A 23,731-nucleotide genomic window follows, 5' to 3' on the forward strand; every position below is an offset into this window, starting at 1 on the left:
CCACATTACAGCACGGCCGCGGCCGTGCTGTAACATGGGCAGTATAGGCATGCTTTATTGCCGGGGGAGAGCCCTCTCAGCGATTTAAAAAAAACACCCCAAACAAGTGATGGTAGCTTTATCGCCAGGAGTGCGGCTCAGCTCCCAGCGATAAAGCACTGTCTATACTGGTGCTTTTCAGCGCTAAAACTTTTGTCGCTCAGGTGTGTTTTTTCACACCCCTGAACAACTAAAGTTTTAGCACTGAAAGAGGCAGTGTAGTGACAGCCTAATTTCATGGACAGTAGGCATCAGGTTAGATGATGATACAAGACTGAGCCAGTGTTTCACTAATTTCTCATGCTGCAGAGAGCTGTGATACCTCTGAGCCCCAGTTAAGTTCTCTGTCTACAGTGTGTGCTTTACGAAGGAGCGTTCCTTCCTTGCCAATGACTAGATATCCCATCCAAAAGACCAGGGAAGTGTTCTGAAAGGAATTTTTTCTTTTGTAGCTCAGGCTTATTTGTCAACTACAGCAGCTCAGATTAAGAATGCTGCATCTGAGCTTCAAATATGTACCTGGTACTGTATATGTGTTAGTGGGAAGCAGACAGATCGATAGACACCGAGTTATTGTAATGAATTGAAAGTCACTTTAATAAATTAAGAAATCAAAGCATTTGATGATATACTTGCTGAATTTGCCAAGGGACCCAGCTATTATATGTGTGAACTACAGCCTTCTTTCTCTTGTAGTATGGTATTAACCTTTAAAATGCTGTCATTTTTCAGGCAGTTAGTCTAATGAATATGCAAGAGGATATACATATTCAAATATCATTAGCTGTTAACATTTAACTCTGTATTAACACCAGTGATGCAGTGGTGATATCTATCTGATGAATTGTAGAGCTATGTGATAAATTTAATATGTTATATACCTTGGACAGCCTTACTGACACTTGGCCCACAAAACTATCTCCAACAGGACTTAGTTTAATGTTCCAAACTCCTTCAAACAGCTGCCATTATAATAATAATAATTAATAAAAGAAAATCAGTAGCCAGAGAAGTGGGGTTGTTGGGGTTTTTTTGTTTGTTTGTTTTTTAACACTAAGATTGCACGGTGTGAGGTGCTCTGTTCTGAGCATAGGCAGTATTCAGTCCTAGACCAATATCAGAGTCACATTTTGATATCTCATGACTCTTCCTGGCAAGAAGCAGTAGTTTTATACCACTGGAGACAGAAGATTCCCAGCTTTCCTCTGGGGGGAACAGCCCTTCCCACTGGCTCTGGAATGTCTCAAGATGTCAGACATTAATGTAAAAACTCTATTCTATGTAACTTTTAGGGTATTTACAATTTAATAGTTAGATTTTTCGCCTTCTTCCAAGGCCTGTACAGTTGGAGTCCTGGTGCTCAGGTAGCCTGGCTTTTCAGGAGGAGGGATATAAAAATAGTACAAATGAAACTTGTAAAACTCTCTGAAATGCTAGAATAGTTCTTCTATAAAATGTTTGTCCATCTGTGTGTGTGTGTGTTGTATAGTATAAAATATTAGGTTAATATTTTAAATCAGTGTTCAACTCTTACTGAGAATATAGAGCATAGGAGGCAGCTGCTCATTTTTCAGGAAACTCCCCATGTGGAAAGGAGGAGGTTGATAGTAGTTGAGGCAGGAGGTGTCTTGCCAGCAAGGATGCAGAGAAAGAAGCGAGAGGATTTGATGAGCGCCTGGATATGAGGGAAGAAGGCAAGACCGAGATTAAATGCATCTGGCTATATGCATTTGTATGTGCAGAGTAGAGATGAAAATGTAGCCCTTCAGGCTTAATCACACACTCTGCTGCTCTATTAGGGCCTTAGTGTTAGACTGTATCTGCAGTTTGATTTGTGCTCTGAATGATCTTCTCTGTTTGGCATTATATACACCTCTACCCTGATGAAACGCTGTCCTCGGGAGCCAAAAAAGCTTACCGCGTTATAGGTGAAACCGCGTTATCAAACTTGCTTTGATCTGCTGGAGTGTGCAGCCTGCCCCCCCGCCCCGGAGCGCTGCTTTACCGCATTGTATTTGAATTCGTGTTATATCGGGTAGCATTATATCAGGGTAGAGGTGTACTTTGATGTTTTCTCACTTGCATGGTGTTGCCTCCAGAACCTCAGAGAATTCAGAGTGGAACTCCTTCCTGTCCTAACTCATCTCTGTGGTGATTGCACTAAGGTGATCAGATGTCCGGTTTTGGACAGGAACACCTGGTCGAAAAGGAATCCTGACAGCTCTGGTCAGCACTGCTGACCACGCCGTTGAATGTCCGGTTTGCAGCGCCGCAGCAGGGCTGGCAGGCTCCCTGCTAGTGCCACGGCCTGCACATCTCCCGAGTCTGGAAGCAGCCAGCATGTCCGGCTCCTAGCCTTCGGGGCTGCTGGGGGGGGTCCACATGCTGCCCTGTCCCCCGCCCGCAGGCGCTGCTCCCATTGGCTGGGTCACGGCAGGGGTGGAACTAGTGCCACTCACTCACAAGTGGTCAGCGTGGCACATACTCCTCCCGCTGCTACCAGCCCTCTTCTCCTTGCATTCCTCCTGTGGCTGGGCTTGAGCTGCGGCATGTGCCCTGCTGCAGACCACGGTCTGTCGCCCCATCACCGGAACCCAGGAGTTGGAGGTATGCATCCCCGTCTCCAAGTGCTGGGAATGGGGCTGCACCCGCATCCCCCTCACTGCATCCCTCCCCATCCCAACTCCTTAGGGGTGCATGGGGTGCTGCAGACCCCCCACGTTTTATGCGGGGCTCCATTGCTGCCCACTGTGCCCAGGGATCCCCGCTGCCACCGGTGCATCCAGGGTCCGGCTGTCAGTCCTGCGGCTGGGGTCCTGGCAAAGCCTCCTTGGGGACCAGTTTAATCACCAGAGCCACTTCAGTGGCATCATCAGTGCCTGCTGCTGACTCCCATCTGCTCCCATGCTGGATTCTGGGGTCAGTGGGTCGCTTTCCTGGCTGACCAGATCATTGTGCATCACTGCTGACTCAGTGCTAGATGTAGTATATGGTATCGAGTTTAAGTCCTTGTAAACAAGTTCCCAGAGGTACAGTTCTGGTTCCTGTCTTTTTAGTAGTTGGTCTGGAGTGGCTTAATCTTCTCCCTGCACTGGCCACGAGTCTGGTAAATTTCCAACGTTGCCAGCTTCTCTGCTATTTGCTGAGTGGCCTAGTCGTTCCCGGTACTCTTACTAAAATGGAATGTTTTGCTGGCCTCAAACCAGAGGTTCACCAAAATCTGGCTGTGCTGCTGCAACCAGGAAGCCGCATGCTTGGCAAAAGATTTTTGTTTGGTGGCCATTGTAGACTCAGGAGAAGGTTCACTGTGTTTGCAGCTCAGTGGTCAGAATAAAATGGAAGGGTTAAATGCTGAGCTGATTTGAACAAAGGGGGTTGCCTCATTCTTCTAGGAGTTGATTGGTGACTCGTGAGATAGTGAATACAAAGGACACTGGCCCATGGAATTGTGGGATAACGTTGGCAGACCCCTCACAGGGAAGTCCACTGCTGGATCCACACTGCAAAACAATAGGGCTTGAACTCTAGGTCTGACTGGACTCTGCTTCAGACTCTCCACCGCTGTGGGGTCCTTAGACCCTGGGTCTGAGTCTAAGGGATTTGTATGTAGATGGAAGTGGGGTTAGGGCTTGAGCCTGATTCTGAACATGTGCTTGCATTGCAGTGTAGACGTACTCTCAGTGAACTGGAGACATTCCCTTTGATTGACAAAGATTATTTTCTGTTTTGTGGTTACACATTGTTAAACGAACTTGGCCACTGATACAATTAAGCTTCACAGACCTGAGTAGAACACCTCTACCCTGTTATAACGCCACCTGTTATAACATGAATTCAGATATAACGCGGTAAAGCAGCGCTCCAGGGGGGCGGGGCTGCGCAGTCCGGCGGATCAAATCAAGTTCGATATAATGCGGTAAGATTTTTTTGGCTCCCGCGGACATTGTTATATCGAGGTAGAGGTGTAGTTGAACTTGCTTGACTTTTACCAGTGTCTCCTGGTGAAGAATATGGTAGCTGTATGCCAAGGCATATTGCAGGCAGGGCGATCATGGATATGAAATGACTCCATACTAAGTACATGTAGGGAAGAGAAATTGAGGACTGAATTAAATTGCATTTTTTTTATAAAGAGTTCAGATAACTCTCAGACATTGGAAAGGAAAGTAATTGTTGCTGTTTCCTTCAGATATTAGTGTCATTCACATTACGTTTATTTCAGATATTTCCTGTGGCTGTGGAAATAAGTATTGAAATTCTTCATCTGCTGCTGAAAAAAGATTTAAGTTTAAACATAGCAGAAATGCCAATCACTGAGTTAAGAATAGAGATTAACAGTGAGCCAGCTCCCGTTCCCCGTGCAGTGGGAGTGTGCATCCACACCTCCTGCTTTGCTTCATATTAATTATCTTTACGCAGGGAGAATTTCAATAGCCTTCTGCTCTTGACATCAAAAGAGCACATTTTGCATTCTGCCTGTGAAATGAGCTCTGCTCTGATAGCATTATGGCAGATGACATGATCTGATGTCTGGGCATCTCCTTTCTGTGTTTTCAGATTTCTCTAGTATTGAATGCTGCAGAGCTGTACACATTAGTTTTTCAAAGAATGAGAAACAATACATTTCCAAGTGCCTACGTGTCTGTTCTTGGGATGTTGAGGCATTAGAGCTTGTTTCAGAGACACTGGATTTGACCCTGGGGCCAGTGCAGCAGCATTCAACAGCAGAGGCTGAGAGTCTGTGTGATGGAATTGAGCTGCCCTGTACCCAGGGTTGCTCTCCTTTCCACATGGTCTACACCTCGCATTAGAGTCAGCCGAAGTCATGCACTCCTCAAGGACAGGAGGACTGCATCTAGCTAAAGCTGGCTGGTGAAGCTTTAAGGGACCAACCAGTAGGTGCCAAAACATCACCAGCCTCTGTGTAGCTGGCTCAGAGCAGAGCCAACAGATCTGGCTAAAGCTCTGCAAGCTTCAGTGAAACTTGGTCTACTAGAGAATGCTGCTTGTCTCCTTAGTTTTCTTCCCCAGAGTTTCACCTTTGACCTCCATTGTTGGAACCTCAGGGCAGCTGAAGAAATTGGTTGCCCGAGAGTTCGGGCAGGGGAAAGCCTCCATTAAATCAGAGGCAAGTTGCATTTGTTTCAGTGTAGCAAATGAACACAACAGTGTCATGCACCCTTTCCCCTTGGAGCTCCTCTTCCAGCGAGTTTTATAGTAGATTACAAACCTCAACCAATGCTTCTGCTGGCAGTTTGGCTCTTTTTTCTGTGCATCACTAATGGATTTATCTTCTCAACACTTCTGTAAGGTAGGGAAGTGCTGTTATCCCAAATTAACCTATAGGGAAGTGGGGGCACAGATTAGGCAACCTGCTCAAGGTCACACAGGCAGTTTGTGACAGAAGCCAGATCTGCTGAGTCCTGTCCTAGGTCTTGACCACGAGACCATCCTTAGGGACAAAGGAGAGCTACAGTGGTACTCCCTTCATGGGTGAAATGGGTTTCACCCTGAATTCTATGAGTGAAAGCCCTTGCCTGTTTTGGCAAAATAGATGTGAAGTGAAAACCATTGATCTCACTGGGACCCACTTAGCAGCCTATATATTTGTTTATTCCTGTCTAGAGAAAATAGGTTTATGTGAGCATATGCTGAAAAATGTGTACCCTACTCAGCACTGTGGGTTCATAATCTGTTCTTTATTTTATTTTATTTATTTGTATTATTGAAGTGCCCAAGAGCCTGAGTCATGGACCAGGATCCATTACGCTAGGTTCTGTACAAACACTGAACACATACTTCCTCTTTAAAGTTGGCTGGGACAGAGCAGTTTAATACCTTTTCCATGTACAGTCCAAACTCTTTCTTTGCCATTTTATATGGCACTTTTATTGAATTTATTACTGAAATTACTGTCAATCACTATGATCAGATTCCACTAGTTACTGAACACTGAGGCTGTATATTCCATGAGCGTTTCAGCTTCTTTATCTTTTCCGCTTACCATCTCTGTTACGCTACTAGATACTGTAGGATTAAACTCCTTGGCTTGTTTCTCATGTTAATATGTCTATAGGCAGAGTTAACAATCCAGCTGCCTTTTTGGCATCCTGCCCCAAGCACTGATCCATATACCCAGTTACCAAAATCTGCTTTTTCATCTGTTCTTAGTAGAATCAAAGAAGAAAGATTTAATTATTAGAAATTAACCGTAGTTCGTTCTCTTTCTTTAAATTTTAGGGGTTAAAAAATTCAAAAAATTGCCAGTAGGAAGATTGTGAAAAGAGAGATGCTGAAGACAATAACGAATAAAACAATTTCTATTTTCTTAAATAGTATATTCAGAATTGTTCAGGTCTGGATGCCCAAGTTGCCCTTCGATAGTACGATAAGGTAAAAAATTGTATAGACAGCACAATTATCAGCCAAATCTCCTAATGGAGATGCTGAGATAATTCCATATCAGTGATATATGCCTGTGTCTGGGGAGTCGGGGAAACCTTCCATCTAGAGATGAACTGTTGTCAACAGTGCTCTTCATCTGATGCTAACGTGAGTATTCTCATCTGTTATTTGGGTTTCAATTGTAGGGCTTGTCTACGTAGATATTTAGTGTATGTCTACACTTTGAGGTGAAAGGTGTAATTTCTTCCTTGAGGAGACAAACCCACGCTAGATCTGATCAAGCTGGCATGCTAAAAATAGAGTGTAGCTGTGATGACATGGAAGGCTTGCTGCATCAAATCTGTTCCCGTCCAGGATGCTAGGTATGTCCTTGGGTGGCTAGCCCCTTCTGCCGTTCGCATCATCGCAGCCATGTTTCTATTTTTAGTGTGTTTGCTTGATAAGAGCTAGGACAGGTATGTCGTCTTAATCTGGAAATTACACCTTCAGCTCCAAGTGTAGACCCACCTTTACGTGTGGCAAGCCAGGATGTCACTCTACAGTGCACTAGCTTGCTGTGTTCTGTCTGGCTGTGTGGGTCCTGCTACTGGGCACTAAAAGTTCTGTTGTGCACTTTGATGAAAGTGTGTGTGTGTGGCAGCACGGTCCACATGACCAATTAGTGTGCAGCAAGCAAGTGCACTGTAGATTTACACCCCAGCTTGCTGCACACTAAGTCTCAGTGTACACAAGCCCTTAGATTCTTATTTGCCTTTAGTCAGATTCAAGTGTCTGATCTTGTTTATAAGAGCTTTCAAAAGGAAAAAATGGTAAACCTGTGGAAATGACAATGCTCTGTGACACACTTTGTGTCTAACGGCACAGGAGATCAGTAACCTTCAGAGGAATTTGGCACAGAAGTTCTTCCAAAGTGGGGAGACTCTATTAAAATCTTCTTATGAATACAGCACATATGCATTGTTCTCCATTGAAATATTTTCATTATGAGAATCATATCTTCCTAGAGCACCTGAGAAAAGGCACTCATGCCATTGTCATGAGCATGGTATAAATGCCTCGATAGAGACTAACTATTGAAACCAAAGTATTTCATATTTAGCCCAGTGTAACAGTGCCTTGTGTTTGTATGGAACGTAATGCATGAAGCAATGACAGTGTTCCTTTTTTACAGAACTAGCCCTCTGAACTTACTGTGAATGGGGCATGCCTTCTGTCCCAGACATGGCACAAGGAACTCAGTGTATATGGAACTAAGGGGGACATCTTGGATTATCTTCAAAGCAATGGCAAGGACAGCCCATCCCTGGGACCAGCAAACCTGTAGTTACTTTCTTTGTTCTCAACTTCTTCCATTGCATCTTGTTGCTCGTAAAGGGTTCAAACATTACAGATAAGGCTGTAGATTGTGTTAATAAAGAGCTGGTAATTGATATTTTTCATCACTACTTCATATTTCCTGCTTTGGCAAGTCTCTCTAATTTAAGAACATCCATAATTTTAACTGTAACCTGCCACTTTACTATCATAGCTGATTAGGGGAACCTGGAGGCATTTGAGGGTCTCAGACACTTTAGAAAACACCTTTGAAAAACAATACTTAAAAGTAAACAGTGTATAGACCATACATAACCCTGACTTCTGCTTTCTTACCAGTATCTGACCATGGACTGATTAACTTAATTCTAGAATACATAAGGAACTAGCAGAAGCAATCTTGGAACTGCTAGCAGTTATCTTTGAGGACTCATGAAGAATGGGTGAAGTCTCAGAGGACTGGAGAAGAGCAAAAATGGGAACAAAGATGACCCAAGGAATTTATACACTAGTCAGCCTAATTTTTATACTTGTAAAGATACTGGAACAAATTATTAAACAATCATTTTGTAAGCAGCTAGAGCAGAGGTGGGCAAACTGCGGCCCACTGGACCATCCCACCCGGCCCTTGAGCTCCCGGCCGGGGAGGCTAGCCCCCTGCTCCTGCTGTCCTGCCTCCTCCGCCGCCACGCAGGCAGGGGTGGCGGGGTTGCGTGCTCCTGCTGAGCAGCGCGGCAGTGTGTCTGGCTCTGGCCGGGCGGCGCAGCGGCCAGACATGCTGCTCTGAGTGGCATGGTAAGGGGGCCGAGGGGTTGGATAAGGGGCAGGAGGTCCCGGGGGGCAGTCAGGAGACCAGGGAGCAGGGGATGTTGGATGGGGCGGAGGTTCTGGGTGGTGGTCAGGGGACGTGGGGGGGTTGGATAAGTGTGGGAGTCCTGGGGAGGGGCCTGTCGGGGCAGGGGTGTGGATAGGGGTCAGAGCAGTCAGGGGACTGGTAGCAGGGGGGTTGGTTAGGGATTGGGATCCGGGGGCGGTTGGGGTGGGGGGTCCCAGGAGGGGGCAGTTAGGGGACAAGGACTAGGGAGGTTGGATGGGTAGGGGATCCTGCGGGGGGCAGTCAAGGGGCGGGAAGTGGGAGGGGTCAGATGGGGGCGGGGCCAGGCTGTTTGGGGAGGTACAGCCTTCCCTACCCGGCCCTCCATACAGTTTTGCAACCCCAATGTGGCCCTCGGTCCAAAAAGTTTGCCCACCCCTGAGCTAGAAGATAATAGGGTTATAAGGAATAACCAACACGGATTTGTCAAGAACAAATCATACTAAATCCAATTTCCTGGTTTGACAGGATACTGGCTTAGTGGATGGGGGGATAAAATCTTGATTTTTAGCAAGGTTTTTGACAGTCCCACACGACATTCTCATAAGCAAACTAGGTAAATGTGATCTAGATGAAATTACAGTAAGGTGGGTACACATCTGGATGAAAGACTGTACTCAGAGTAGTCATCAATTGTTTACTGTCAAATTCAGAGGGCATATTTAGTGGGGTTCTAAAGGGGTCAGTCCTAAATTCAGTATTATTCAATATTTTCATTAATGACTTTGATAATGGAATGGAGAGTGTAGTTATAAAAATTGCAGAGGACACCAAGTTGGGAGGGTTTGTGAGGACTTTGGAGGACAGGATTAGAATTCAAAACAACTTTGGCATATTGAAGAATTCAGCAAGATGATATTCAGTAAAGACCAAGTGCAAAGTACTTCAGTTAAGAAGGAAAAGTCCAATGCACAACTACAAAATGGGGAATAACTGGCTAGGTGGTAGTACCGCTGAGAAGAATCTGAGGGTTATAGTGGATCACAAATTGAATATGAGTCAACAATTTGCTGCTGATGTGAAAAAGGTTAATATTCTGGGGTGTATTAACAGGCGTGTCGTATGTGAGACATATAGGAAGTAATTGTCTTGCATTACTTGGCACTGGTGAGGCCTCCACTGGAGTAGTGGGTCCAGTTCTGGATGCCACCCTTTGGGAAAGATGTGGACAAATTGGAGAGAGTCCAGAGGAGAGCAACAAAAATGACCAAAGGTTTAGAAAACCTGACCTGCGAGGAAACATTAAAAAAACTAGGCGTGTTTAGTCTTGAGGAAAGAAGATGGAGTTGGGGACCTGTTAAATCTTCAGCTATGTCCCGGGCTGTTGAAAAGTGGACTCAATTATTCTCCATATCCGCTGAGGGTAGCACAAGAAGTCATGGGCTTAATCAGCAGCAAGAGAGATTAGGTTCAAGATTAGGAAAAATCTTTCTAACTCTAAGGACACTTAAGCTCTGGAAAAGGCTTCCAAGGGAGGTTGTGGAATCTCCATAATTGGAGGCTTTTAAGAACAGGTTGGACAAAAACCTGTCAGGGCTGGTCTAAGTTTATTTGTCCTGCCTCAGCACAGGGGTCTCGATTTGATGGCTTCTTGAGATTCCTTCCAGGCCTAAATTTCTGTGATCGTGGCATAAGGCCCTGGAAAATTCTCCCAATCTGCCTCTACATCATCTCGGTAGTCTTACCTGCTCTCTGCGTACCTGAAGTGATGCACCAGGCATCAGCCCCTCTCATGCAATGAAGGCAGAAGCAAAAGTGAGACTTTCCTGCAGAGCCAGGTTATGAATCTGTTTTGTGCCACTGGCCCTCTTGAGAAGGCCCAAATGCGCCATGATGTGATTACTGTGAGTTTATTGTCTTCAAGCTGAGTCCTGTTGCTGCCTGCTATGGCAGGCACGGTGCCTGCTGGCTGGTTCTTATGCAGAATATATTTTGGCAACCCCACCTTAACACAACCTGTTGTTTTGGTAACCCCAGTTCCTGAAGTTTGTGTAACCTTTTTCCAGCCCCTGTTCTGCCATGTAACTGTTCAGAGCTTTTCATTGTCTAAAGAAGCCTGTAGCTCAGGGGTAGGCAACCTATGGCATGCGTGCCAAAGGCAGCACGTGAGCTGATTTTCAGTGGCACTCACACTGCCTGGGTCCTGGCCACCAGTCTGGGGGCTCTGCATTTTAATTTAATTTTAAATGAAGCTTCTTAAACATTTTCAAAATCTTATTTACTTTAATACAACAATAGTTTAGTTCTATATTATAGACTTATAGAGAGAGACCTTCTAAAAACGTTAACATGTATTACTGGCATGCAAAACGTTAAATTACAGTGAATAAATGAAGACTCAGCACACCACTTCTGAAAGGTTGCTGACCCCTGCTGTAGCTCCAGCATGGCATTGCTGTGACAGAGGAGAGGACTGCTTTCAGAAGAAATTACTCATGTATTTTGCTGAGTATAGGAGCCCACCTGTTGTTGGCACCTGTGCTCTAGTTTAAATAGTAAAGCACATTTGGAGAATGTGCCAGCCGAACTCATGGGCATAGCAACTGTAGGCTGACAGTAGCACCCAGGAGGTGGGGGGGGGGGAGGATCTCATGACAGACTTAACCCAGTTATGCCCAAAAGCATCAGAAACCTTGGAAATTTTGTGCTGAATGTTTGTAGTGAAATGTGAAACTGCCTGATTTGGTGTGGGCACTGTGGAGGTTAGGGGTCCCCAGCCAGGGGAAGGGACATTAGCATGAATATCAGACAGGTAGGTAGGTGAGCACCACTCAGACACTTTATCTTAGTCAATAATAATTAAACTAAGCTATGTTCAGTGCAGTGGAGAATTGTCTGCTGCTCTTGTTCTTCCCTTTCCCTGCACCTCTTCTTGCTCTCCCATTTCTTTTCTGTCCGGTTCCCTTTCTTTCTCCCCTTCTCTGATTTTTCTTCTGATTTGAATCAGCAAAATAAATGCTTAGAAAAATATGATTTAATAGAAAATTCTATAACTTTTCTGATAGGGGGGAAAAAGGGAATTTCATAGTGCTGTGTCCGTATGATGTCATCAAAGGGCAGGATTTCAGCCAAGTCCACTGCTGAGCAAATAGCTTGTCAGAGGGACTCTGGCCTTGTAATTAATATGATAGTAACACTCTCTAACTATGTGTCTCTGAATATTAATACAGTATGAGCACATATCGACTTCAAAGGAATTTGGAAATAGTCAACTATAATTAGTAATTTTCTGGAAATTGAGCTGCCCAGTTGAAGGCCAGGGCCCTACAGATGCAGGCAGTAGGGAGAATTCCATACATGCAGTGTAATATGTGATGATTACATTACAGTGCCGTGTTTTGGGGGATGCATGGTGGTGTGGGGCTGTTCATTTGAATAATAGTAGTAAGAGAGACCTGTTTGCCTGCAGTCCTTCCCCACAGCTGCCTCTTCAGGATTGTTACCTACAGCACTGCCTTTCTTTCCCCAATGCAAAAATGTTGTTAAAGCAGAATTAATCTGCCTTTAAATGATAGAATACTGCTTCTTGCATCTATATTCTTCCTGCGGAGAGAACTCACAAATGGGAGCAGACAAAATGAGGAGCCACCTAAGGAAATAGCAAAGAAATGCAGTTTCTCCAGCTGCAGGAAGCTGACCATAGGGGCTACAGGTTGTTACCTGGTTGGTTTTCCTTTTCTGACTGGTGTCTGAGCTAAGGGCTGCCAGGCAGGAAGCTCTGGGTTTAGTGGGGTTTTGTTACTGTGCTTTTGTTATTGTGCATTGTGAGATGTCTGTATAGAACTTTGTGTTTGAGCTTTTGTTGATATTTGTACATTTCAGATTTGGAAAAGGGAAAAGCGCAAAACTTCTTTAAAATCTCTATTCCATGACCATGTAGTGCCTCAGCCAATCCTTGTTAAAGAAACTTTCAGAAACACCATGATCTGGGGCATCTCTGTCTCCTGAGTCCAGAATTTGTCATATAGGCTTCAGTCCAGATACTTGAAAGGGTGCCTTTAACTCGTTTGTCCGTACTTTCTTCACTGGGTTCCTTTGAAATGAAAGGCTTGTGTTAGAGTGTAATCCCTCAGAGGAAGTTTGCCTGTGCAGGGGAGATGTGGGAGGCACTAAGACCCAGGAGGCTCCTGCCTTGTTGGCTGGAGCAGGGCAGGCTGTGCATGTACAGAGGGAAGGAAGTCATTAGTGCAGGCTGAGCCGTGGAGTTTGGGGCTCTTGCTGGATTTCCCCACCCGTGTGTAACTTTGTCCTTGTGGCAGTTTTGTGGGCAGAGTTGGGCACCCAGCCAAGGCTGCTCCTTGCACTGCAGGGTCTGGGGGGGTATGTTCTGCTGATACACCTTTGGAATTTACTTCGTGAAAATTGACTGAAGCAGAAATGCATCCCGGAGTTGGGAATTCTTCCAGGCTGCGTGTGAGGGAATCATTGGTTTGATCTTTGTTAGCAGAGTGGCTTGGATGGCAGCGGGGGTGAGTGTGTGCTAATTTCCTGCAGGAGAGAGAATTGCAGCTCCTACTTCACCAAGGCTCTTCCCTGAAGGAGAATCCCTATCCCAGGGACCCACAAGGCTGCAGGTCTCCCTGGAGAATGACTTGTTCAGGCAGTGGGGCCACTGCTTTTGCGACTTCCTGATGGGCAAGGTTCTTATGGCATTTCCACCAGTTTTTCTTGAGCTAAATACCAAGAGACTGGAGACTTCCCCCCCTTTTCTGGCTCTGTGATTTCCTTCTCCAGTGAATATGGCAAAGATTTAAAGGGGCAGGACGGAGGCAGCATGACTTGCAGCTGCAGCTTCCCTGCATCCGCCACCAGCATCCAGCCAATATCTTGATGCTCAACATTTCTGCTTTACAAATATGATGAAATGGCAGCCCCGGAAGAAGGTGAGTGATGGTGAGGAGGTGGGATCAGCTGCCCAGTGTTCCCCCCCCCCCCCCGCCCCACAGATAAATCCTGGGAGCATCCTGTGCCCCTCTACAGGTGACCATGGTGAGAGTTGAGCAAACCCTTCCCCATCCCCCACAGGTAAATCCTGGGAGTGGGAGTGACCCTGCCCTCTTCTCCTTTATAGGTGACCTGGGAATTGAGCAGTTCCATGCCCTTGCTAGGGCAGCATACATGTTCTATTGCTGTTTTCACTACCACATTATTTTACAGCACCCACAGTATGCTGGGTTCTGTGTGGGGCTAAGTTATCCTCCTAGGTTGTGACTGACAGCATTAGTGAGCACTAATTTTTCTTCGCTTCCTTTGTCATTTCTCAACTCAGTTCCCTGCCCTGGCCCACGGGTAGGAGGCACAAAGAGGAGAAAGGTGGACTAGTAGCTTTGTAGCTCTGGTTCTGGCCTGGATGCAGCCCCCTTGTGCTGTAACCTGACAAAATGTGCCAAAAGGGGCTTTGGAGGTGACTGTACTGGGGAGCAGAAATCTGATCCGGCATGTAGATTTGCAGTTGGCACTGAACCCCGGGGAGGGAAGCACAAGCTCATTACCGCAGAAGGTGGGTGGATAATGCCTTTTTTATTCAGTCCTGGCTCCAATCCTTTGGAGATGTATAATAAGGTTTTGGAGGAAGGTAAAAGCCTCCAGAACCTATCATACCTCTTCCCACTGTTTCATTATGTTGGAAAAGGTGCTGAAATTGTATTTGGAATGGCCTAGCCCTGAAGGGGTTAATGAGGCTTGCAGGCCCACAACAGCTTCTCTGGGGTCCCTCTGGGGGGCGAGCAGAACATTCACACAAAAACAGGGATGGGATGGTCGCAAGGGTGCAAGGGGTGGAGCTGCCTCAGCCTGTGTGCATGTGCCTGTGTTGGTGCATAGGTCAGCTTAGAATGCATGCACAAATTGCTTTCCTCTTCCTCTAAGGCCATGAGTGTGTGCTGACCAGTGTGCTTGTATGAGTGCTGCTCTGTGTGCATTTGCCACTGTGATTGCACCTTTGTGTGTGTCTGACTGTGTTTGGCGTATGGATCATAAATAGTAAATTTCTCTTTTCCGTCTATTTCCTAATATGGCTCCTGTGTTGGAAGCAGAGTCTACAAAGCTCGCTTAGTAGTTACGTAAAAATAAATTGCCATTGGCCACAGAAATAGTGTGTGAGATGAGGGGATGATCTCTCCAGGAGTGTGCTGTGAATGCAGTTAGCAAGTTGTCTGTGTTGTGGAGACTCATTTTTGCTAACTTGCCTGTATTGTGATAACTATGCAGTGACCCTAGTGGTTTGCCGCATAGCAGGACATTTTTTAAAAACACATTTGGTAGTTTGTTTTATTGACATTCTTTAAAGGAAAATCTAGAAAACCGAATGTGCTGTGCCCCTCTCCAGCAATGACCCTCTGCTTCTGGCAGCTGTGGGCTATTATATTTCTTTGGAAAAACCTGCTTGAACCAGCAGGGCTGCCTCTCTTTATAGCATGATGTGTGATATTGTGTTTTACATCAGGGCAGAAATAGAAATCACATGTGAAATGCATGAGAGGGTCTCTTGCTTTGAGTGTTACTAGACACTGAAATGAACAGTGCTTCAGAATAGCCTGACTGGAGTTCATATTCGCACTGCAGCTCAGGGTAATGGGTTAGCTTCCATATCTCAGACACCTCATCTCTTCTCTCCATTCTGAAGCCCAGAGATGTTCTTTTAATATTTCCAACCACTGCTGTCTCAGATTAAAAACTGTTACGTAGAAATAACTGGGAATGTAAGCTTGTTGGAGGCATCTGTCCATTTATCAAGCTTCCGTCTCCATCTTCCTCCCTCAAATTGCTTTTAAGATGTCTACAAACTGTACATTAATAAATATCTGTTTTTACTATTCCACCAAACATACAGTAACTCCTGTGGTTATGGCTGTGCAAAGCCCTCTAGGCCATGCATACAGAAGTATTGACTGAACCACTGAAATATTATTCTTGGCAGCTGACTGGACTTTTGGACTCTAGAAGATTCTATTTCAAGTGTCAGGATTCATTCCACCGTATTGGCTCACCCTGGTAATGCTTAAATCACAATACCAGAAGCTATATTTATTCGCTGCGCTAATGTCTAGTTCATAATCCCACATTATGATACTTCAAGCAACCAAATTTGATTCTGTAGAATGTGTAGGAGATTTTTTAATTCAGCCTTGGCTATCACATTTTATTAACCTGATTGAGTTGGTAGTCTGGGTAAAAAATAATTCTTTCTGCTGTGATGTGATGGAAACTATTTTCATATTGTATTCAATTCTAGTACAATACCAATAAAAATCCTAGCAGAGATTTGGTTTATTTAGTCACTGTTGCCAGAGTGCTCACATGAGCACAGCCAGGCTTTCTGACGGCCTTGCCTTAATGCTTTTGTAGTGTTAGGATCATGTGCTTTATCGAGCAGTTTCAAGAAAATAAATCAGGCAAAACACTAACAGATGGCACAGTAGTACCACTCTTACTCAGTAGATCAATATCATTTTAACAAAGCTAAGGAGAAGATACAGTAGCTAGCATTTCTGTAGCCTCCAGCTACATTTAGGTGTAGGTCAGTTCGGATAATGAAATGACTTGCCTGTCTCTCGCTTATTAAACAAATATTATGTTACAAAACCAGGAACTGAAAACATTTGTAAATGAGCAAACTGAGCATATTTCTTTAAATTTACAAAATGATTTATTAGATTTTCACTTACCCCCTTTGTGCCATGTTTTGTCTAGAGATTTTGAAGGGGTATATACTTTGCCCAGGCTGTGCCCTTTCCAGGGGCGGCTCTAGGGATTCTGCCGCCCCAAGCACGAAGCCGCGGGACCAGCGGACCCTCCACAGGCAAGCCGCCAAAGGCAGCCTGCCTGCCGCCCTTGTGGCGCCAGCAGGGCGCCCCCTGCGGCTTGCCGCCCCAAGCGTGCGCTTGGCATGCTGGGGCCTGGAGCCACCCCTGGCCCTTTCAGTTGCCTGGCTAAGTACCATAGGAGTGGTTTAACAGAGCATGCAATTTACCAGCTGCATTAGTGCATGGATAGTTCTGTAAATAGACTGAGGGTAAGCATCCCTTTTTCGGATCCTAAGGTGTAGCTATCACTTTGAATCCATGCATTTTGCACACAGCAAATAAATATATAAAAGGGATTGAAGTAAGCTTCTGCTCATAGACTATTTGTATGTTCATAAAGTTAGAAAGATTCAAACTCCGTGTAATCAAGCAATTAATGTTAGATGTTTCAGGGTAAATAGTGTAAACAGAACTGCAATTAAGAACTGTAAGGAAGGGGACAGTGACTAGATCTATTCTGCCTTACTCAACGATTATGTGAGGCATGGCATCCTGGGAATCTTGCACCATGTGCTGTCCTAGTGGTGTTGGCAAGTGGCTCATTTAAAAATCCCCCATGAAGAAGACAATCTATTTCCCATAGGGCCTCATTGTTAGATCCCATCTAACAATTGTCACCGCTGGGCGCTTGCACGCTCTACTCCAAGCCCACCTGGTAGGCCAGTAGTGCCATCCTAGAGACTTACAGCAGTCACCTGGAAGCGAGAAGGGGGGTTATTTCTCCTGAAACTGTCTATCTTGTTCACAAAAATGGGCTTTTAAGAGAGAAGATGCCATTGAAGGATTCACCAAGGGCAAGTCATGCCTGTCTAACCTAATTGCCTTCTATGATGAGATAACTGCGTCTGTGGATGAGGGGAAAGCAGTGGATGTGTTATTCCTTGACTTTAGCAAAGCTTTTGATACTGTCTCTCACAGTATTCTTGCTGGCAAGTTAAAGAAGTACGGGCTGAATGAATGGACTATAAGTTGGATAGAAAGCTGGCTAGATCATTTGGCTCAACGGATAGTGATCTATGGCTCGTTGGCAGTCGGTATCAAGCGGAGTGCCCCAGGGGTTGGTCCCGGGGCTTGTTTTGTTCAATATCTTTCTTAATGATCTGGAGGATGGTGTGGACTGCACCCTCAGCAAGTTTGCAGATGCCACTAAACTGGGAGGAGTGGTAGATATGCTGGAGGGTAGGGATAGGATACAAAGGGACCTGGACAAATTATAGCAGTGGTCCCCAACCTTTTCTGGGTAGTGGGCACCGGACGACGAGCCACCGAGGACCGTGGCCGGCGGACAAGCATCTGCCGAAATGCTGCTGAGAAGCGGCAACGTCAAGAGGCATCGCTGCCAAAATGCTGCCGAAAATCAGCGGCATTTTGGCGGTGACTCCTCTTGATGACACCGCTTTTTGGCAGCATTTTGGCGGATGCTTGTCTGCTGGCCAGTACGCGGGTGCACATAGATGCCCCGGCGGGCGCCATGGTGCCCGTGGGCACCGTGTTGGGGACCACTGAATTAGAAGATTAGGCCAAAAGAAATCTGATGAGGTTCAACAAGGACAAGTGCAGAGTCCCGCACTTAGGATGGAAGAATCCCATGCACTGCTACAGACTAGGGACCAAATGGCTGGGCAGCAGTTCTGCAGAAAAGGACCTAGGGGTTACAGTGGACGAGAAGCTGGATATGAGTCAACAGTGTGAACCTTGCTGCCAAGAAGGCTAATGGCATTTTGGGCTGTATAAGTAGGGGCATTGCCAACAGATCGAGGGATGAGTACTGGGTCCAGTTTTGGGCCCCACACTACAAGAAGGATGTGGATAAATTGGAGAGAGTCCAGCGGAGGGCAACAAAAATGATTAGGGGACTGGAGCACATGACTTATGAGGAGAGGCTGAGGGAACTGGGATTGTTTAGTCTGCAGAAGAGAAGAATGGGGGGGATTTGATAGCTGCTTTCAACTACCTGAAAGGGGGTTCCAAAGAGGATGGACCTATCTAGACTGTTCTCAGTGGTAGCAGATGACAGAACAAGGAGTAATGGTCTCAAGTTGCAGTGGGGGAGGTTTAGGTTGGATATTAGGAAACACTATTTCACTAGGAGGGAGGTGAAGCACTGGAATGGGTTACCTAGGGAGTTGTTGGAATCTCCATCCTTAGAGGTTTTTAAGGTCAGGCTTGACGAAGCCCTGGCTGGGATGATTTAGTTGGGAATTGGTCCTGCTTTGAGCAGGGGGTTGGACTAGATGACCTCCTGGGGTCCCTTCCAACCCTGATAGTCTATGAATGAGCAGCTTCACAGACTGACACTATAATTGGTGAGACCACCAACTTCTGTTGGTGAGAGAGACAAGCCTTTGAGCCTACACAGAGTTTGTCTGGGAAACTTGTCTTCACATACAGCACTACAGCTGCACCGGCACATATGCACTGCTGTCATACTTCAGTGAAGACGCTCCTATGCTGATGGGAGAGCTTTTCCTGTTGGCATAGTTAATACACCTTTCTGAGAGCTGGTAGCTATGTCAATGGGAGAAGCTTATTGTCTATGCCAGGGTTAGATGAGTATTACTACATCACTCAGGGGTGTTGATTTTTCACACTCCTGAGTGGAAGTAGTTATACCAATATAGGTTGGTAGTGTAGACCTCACCTCCAAGTGTCACACGTAAACAAAAGATGAAATAGATAGCATAAGTATTAACACTTATTTCTTGCATCCGACGAAGTGGGTATTCACCCACAAAAGCTCATGCTGCAAAACGTCTGTTAGTCTATAAGGTGCCACAGGATTCTTTGCTGCTTTTACAGAACCAGACTAACACGGCTACCTCTCTGATACTTATTTCAAAGAATCATTCAAGGTGAAGTGGCCCATTTACAACCAGTCATAGTGAGGAAAGGACGGGGGAGGGAATAGCATCTGGGGGGGATTATCAGTGGGTTGTAGATTTTTGTAGTAAACCATAAATTGGGTGTGTCTATTGAGTGGGCCACTGGACCTTGAATGGGCCCTTGAAATATGTGTTAACTACTTATGCTAAACTATGTGTTCCACCTTGTATTTAGCTGTGACATTCTGAGTACATTTCCTAGACCTGAAGAAGAGCTCTGTGTAAGCTCGAAAACTTGTCTCTTGTTTGTGATGGAGGGACTACCATGATAAATGTAGTAAGTGTCAGAGGCTGCTGAATACATAAGAATATAACACAAAACCGGCCATATTGGGTCAGACTAAAGGTCCATCTAGCTCAGTATCTTGTCTTCCAACAGTGGCCAATGCCAGGTTCCCTAGAGGGAATGAACAGGGAATCATCAGGTGATCCATTCCCTGTCGCTCATTCCCAGCTTCTGGCAAACAGAGACTAGGACAACATCCCTGCCCATCCTGGCTAATACAGTATAAGAAATGCACCCAGCAGCTTCATTTATGTCTGTTAATCACTGACTGGCCATGTCAGGTATAGCTCCTATGGAGGATTCATTAAATCATTAATAAGAATGTATGACTAAGTGGCAAAACTTCTCTGTTATTGATGTGCTAAAATCATGTATGTTTACTAAGTGCTAAAGTGTCAGATACCTCTGACACCGATAAGGCTTGTTCATATAGCTTTGATACCAAACTCACCTGTACATAAATACTTCAACCTTTCTGTAGGAAAGAAGAAAATCTGCTCCCAGTTGATTCAGGCAAATCTTACCATATTGTGCATTATTTTGCTTTCACCATAAGCATTATCATTTTAACCAAGTCTGGACCAATTGTAGAATGCTTTGTTTGAATGTTCTGTAAAGATTTTTAAGACATGTATGACAGTTTATAACAGATTTCCTACCTTCTAAAATACTGTTTTCAGTTTAAAAATGTAATACTTGAGGAAAGGCAAAGCTCTTTCTGGGTTTCCCCTTACACCGATGTCAATGGTCGGCAGTCCTAAACTGCTGTTCAAGTGTTAGCCCTCTTCTGTGCAGAGTGCCACTTGTTGTGGGGTATGAACATCCCTCTTGTCTAGGTTGAGAGCACTCTGCTTATTCCCTGTGGCTCTGAGTTAATGAATTGAGCCCAGGTGAAAAGTGAATGCATTCTATAGGAAATCTCTACTGAGTCTATTCAAACAATGAGATCTTTCAGTGACCTTTTTTTTTATTTACCAGTAATCATGCTTCTGTGGCATATTGCTTAGAAACATTGCAGGGGAAACATCTTGAATACTATCTACACCACTTGTGAAATGTCACCAGCTGAAGAATTCCCCCTTTCTGTAGCAAACTGGGTAGACTGATTCCCTTGCAAGAAGAAAATGTGTTTGTAACCTTTGCACTCCATGTTGTTTATAGAACGGAAAGGTGTTTCCTAGCTTGTGAGAGATTGCTAGCTAGAATGAACAGGAACTCACTGAAATGATCATTTCTCCAGAGCAACAGGAAGATTAATTGGCCCTTGGGCTACTTTAAAGGCAAGTTACTTTTGTGAATTGCAGGACGTGGTGGAATTAATTGCATTAAAAGTTAAGTATACTGTCTGGGCTTTTGATTTGCCAAACTAGAGCATCTCTGGCAAAATTCTATTCAGATCAGGTGAAAACAATCCAGACAGACTGAGTAATGACAGAAGGCATGTAACTAACATTGTGGCTAAGATATGAACTTTATCTATATTTTGAGGCAGTACTGGTACCTATCAGAAATAGGTCAGAATAATTAATTTGACTAGAAATTCCTATATTCAATATTTAGAGGGTGTATTTAATGTCTCTGAAGAGCATTTACAAATCTGAGTCTGATTTTTAATCTACTTTAATTAAAAGAAATTAAAAGGAGTCAGTGTTGTTGGACAGTTAAATATTATAAACATTTTCCTTTTATGGGTATTGTGAATCTTTGCTTTGGTTTGGAAATGACATCCTACCTGAAAGCACAGCTCCGTCTAGGCCAGAGATCTCAAACTCAAATGACCACAAGGGCCACATGAGGATTAGTGCATTGGCCCAAAGGCGGCATCACTGACGCACACCCCTCGCTGCCTGTGGCCCCGCCCCCACTCCACCCCTTCCATTAGGCCCCGCCTGTTCCCACCCCTTCCCTGCCACATTCCAACCCCTTCCCCAAAGTCCCCACCCCAACGCCACCCCAAGGGGTGCAGGAGGTGTGCAGGGTGCGGCAGGGGACTCAGGGCAGAGAGTTGGTGTGTGGGGTGCAAGAGGGTGAGGGGTGCAGCAGGTGGCTCAGGGCAGGGAGTTGGGTGCAGGAGGGGTGTGGGGTGCAGCAGGGGACTCAGGGCAGGGAGTTGGTGTGTGGGGTGCAAGAGGGTGAGGGGTGAAGCAGGGGGCTCAGGGCAGGGAGTTGGGTGCAGGAGGGGTGTGGGGTGCGGCAGGGGGCTCAGGGCAGGGAGTTGGGTGCAGGAGGGGTGTGGGGTGCGTCAGGGGACTCAGGGCAGGGAGTTGGTGTGTGGGGTGCAAGAGGGTGAGGGGTGCAGCAGGGGGCTCAGGGCAGGGAGTTGGGTGCAGGAGGGGTGTGGGGTGCGTCAGGGGACTCAGGGCAGGGAGTTGGGTGCAGGAGGGTGAGGGGTGCAGCAGGTGGCTCAGGGCAGGGAGTTGGGTGCAGGAGGGGTGTGGGTGCGTCAGGGGGCTCAGGGCAGGGAGTTGGGTGCAGGAGGGGTGTGGGTGCGGCAGGTGGCTCAGGGCAGGAAGTTGGGGTGCAGGAGGGGTGTGGGTGTGGCAGGGGGCTCAGGGCAGGGAGTTGGGTGCAGGAGGGGTGTGGGTGCTGCAGGGGGCTCAGGGCAGGGAGTTGGGGTGCAGGAGGGGTTCAGGGGGTGAGCTCCAGCCCAGCGCCGCTTACCTAGAGTGGCTCCGAGGTGGCAGCAGCGCGCACCGGGGCCAGGGCAGGCTCCTTGCCTGCCTGCCTGCCCTGGCCCTGCGCTGCTCCGTTCCAGGAAGCAGCTGGAACCGTGTCCCTGCAGCCCTGGGGGAGAGGGAGGGGGAGGGGCTCAGGGTTCTGTGCCTCTGCTGCTCTTGCCGCTCCTCCAGGTACCTCCCACGAAGCTCCCATTGGCCATAGTTCCCTGTTCTCAGCCAATGGGAGCTGCGGGGGGCGGTTCCTGGGAGGAGGCAATGCAGGAGCCCTCTGCCTCCTTCCCCCTCCCCCCCGGACCAAAGGGGCGTGCTGCCAGCTGCTTCAGAGAGCGGCGCGGGGCTTGCAGCACCACAGGGGGCAATCCCACGGGTAGGCAGAGGGGTGGGGGGGCACGGGGAGTTTGACGGGCCACACGCAAGAGCCCCGCAGGCTGCATGTTTGAGACCCCTGGTCTAGGCTGTTAATACATTTTCTGGCCAATATGATAGGACAGCACTGCTTTTTCTGCATTCCTCCACCAGAGACCTGGAATGGAGACGCTTCCCCCAGATCTGATGGCAAATCTAATGAGAAATATGGGTGGTTCAATTGACTGATGCAGCAGTTCAGGGGACTTCAGTTTTAATAACCTTTACTTTGAAGATACTCATGATGAACTTTACATAAATAATTCCCTGAGATTTAAGTGAAGCAGCTTTGTTGTTCAGTATCACATACCTAGATTAAAGACATGAAAAATTATGTGCACCTGGTTAGGTCTGTGGAATCCATGCTACTGCTCTTGTTGAATGTTTTGGGCAAAGAGTATAAACTTGCAATGCTTAACATCAAAGGAATATATGGAATAGACTAGAACGCTTATCAGTGCTAAGATCTCTTCGTAGTGTCCAATGCAGGAAGAGAAGGAGAAAGAACATGAAGTCAGGTAAGGTATTATAGTAATTGTAGGCTACTTGGAGACTTGAAAAGACTCTAGTTCAAAACTCCTGGTACTTGACTCATGAAGCATCTGTGAGATTCAAGTGTTCTGGAATTCATTTTCTTACCTTAGAAGTCCCATATGTGAAAGCAGATGTGCTTTTTGAAGGGAGGACACTATACTGCTTGTAGAGAGTGAGGTGATAATTATATACCTGAGGTAGTCCAAACAGGTTAGAAGAAGAAATGACCAAATAATGCAAGCCCTATTGTAATGTGACACATCATAATGTAATTGCATTCGTTTTTAGAGAGACTTACAGGCTTTCATTTTAAATTAGTCTTCATTTCAGAGGCTCTTTTCCGAATGGTTTTCCTGATCAGTTATCCAGTCCATTGTTGTCTGCTAGGAAGAAACATATCCATGATTATATATGGAGGATGGGAAAGAGAGAGAGAGCCTTACTATTCTTCTTCGAGGTGTGTTCCTGTGGGTGCTCCACTTCTAGTGATGGTACGTTCCTGTACTTTG

At 46.0% G+C, this 23,731-nt stretch overlaps 1 protein-coding gene across 6 annotated transcripts in view; it reads left to right on the forward strand.

The window, feature by feature from the left end:
- The window catches only part of TTC28 (tetratricopeptide repeat domain 28), a 445,830-nt gene that overhangs the window by 131,867 nt on the left and 290,232 nt on the right, over positions 1 to 23,731 (forward strand). For 2 of the 6 annotated variants that reach the window (XM_039504816.1, XM_039504815.1), the window contains exon 1: positions 12,843 to 13,515. The exons of the other annotated variants lie outside the window; for them this stretch is intronic. Coding sequence is in view for 1 of the 2 variants with exons in the window: in XM_039504815.1 (XP_039360749.1) it covers positions 13,489 to 13,515 (27 nt within the window). In the remaining variant the exon portion in view is untranslated. Of the gene's footprint in view, positions 1 to 12,842; positions 13,516 to 23,731 lie in introns of those variants that run through there. 6 annotated transcript variants of the gene reach the window in all.

Source organism: Mauremys reevesii, linkage group 18 (assembly GCF_016161935.1).
Source record: "Mauremys reevesii isolate NIE-2019 linkage group 18, ASM1616193v1, whole genome shotgun sequence".
NCBI lineage: Eukaryota > Metazoa > Chordata > Testudines > Geoemydidae > Mauremys > Mauremys reevesii.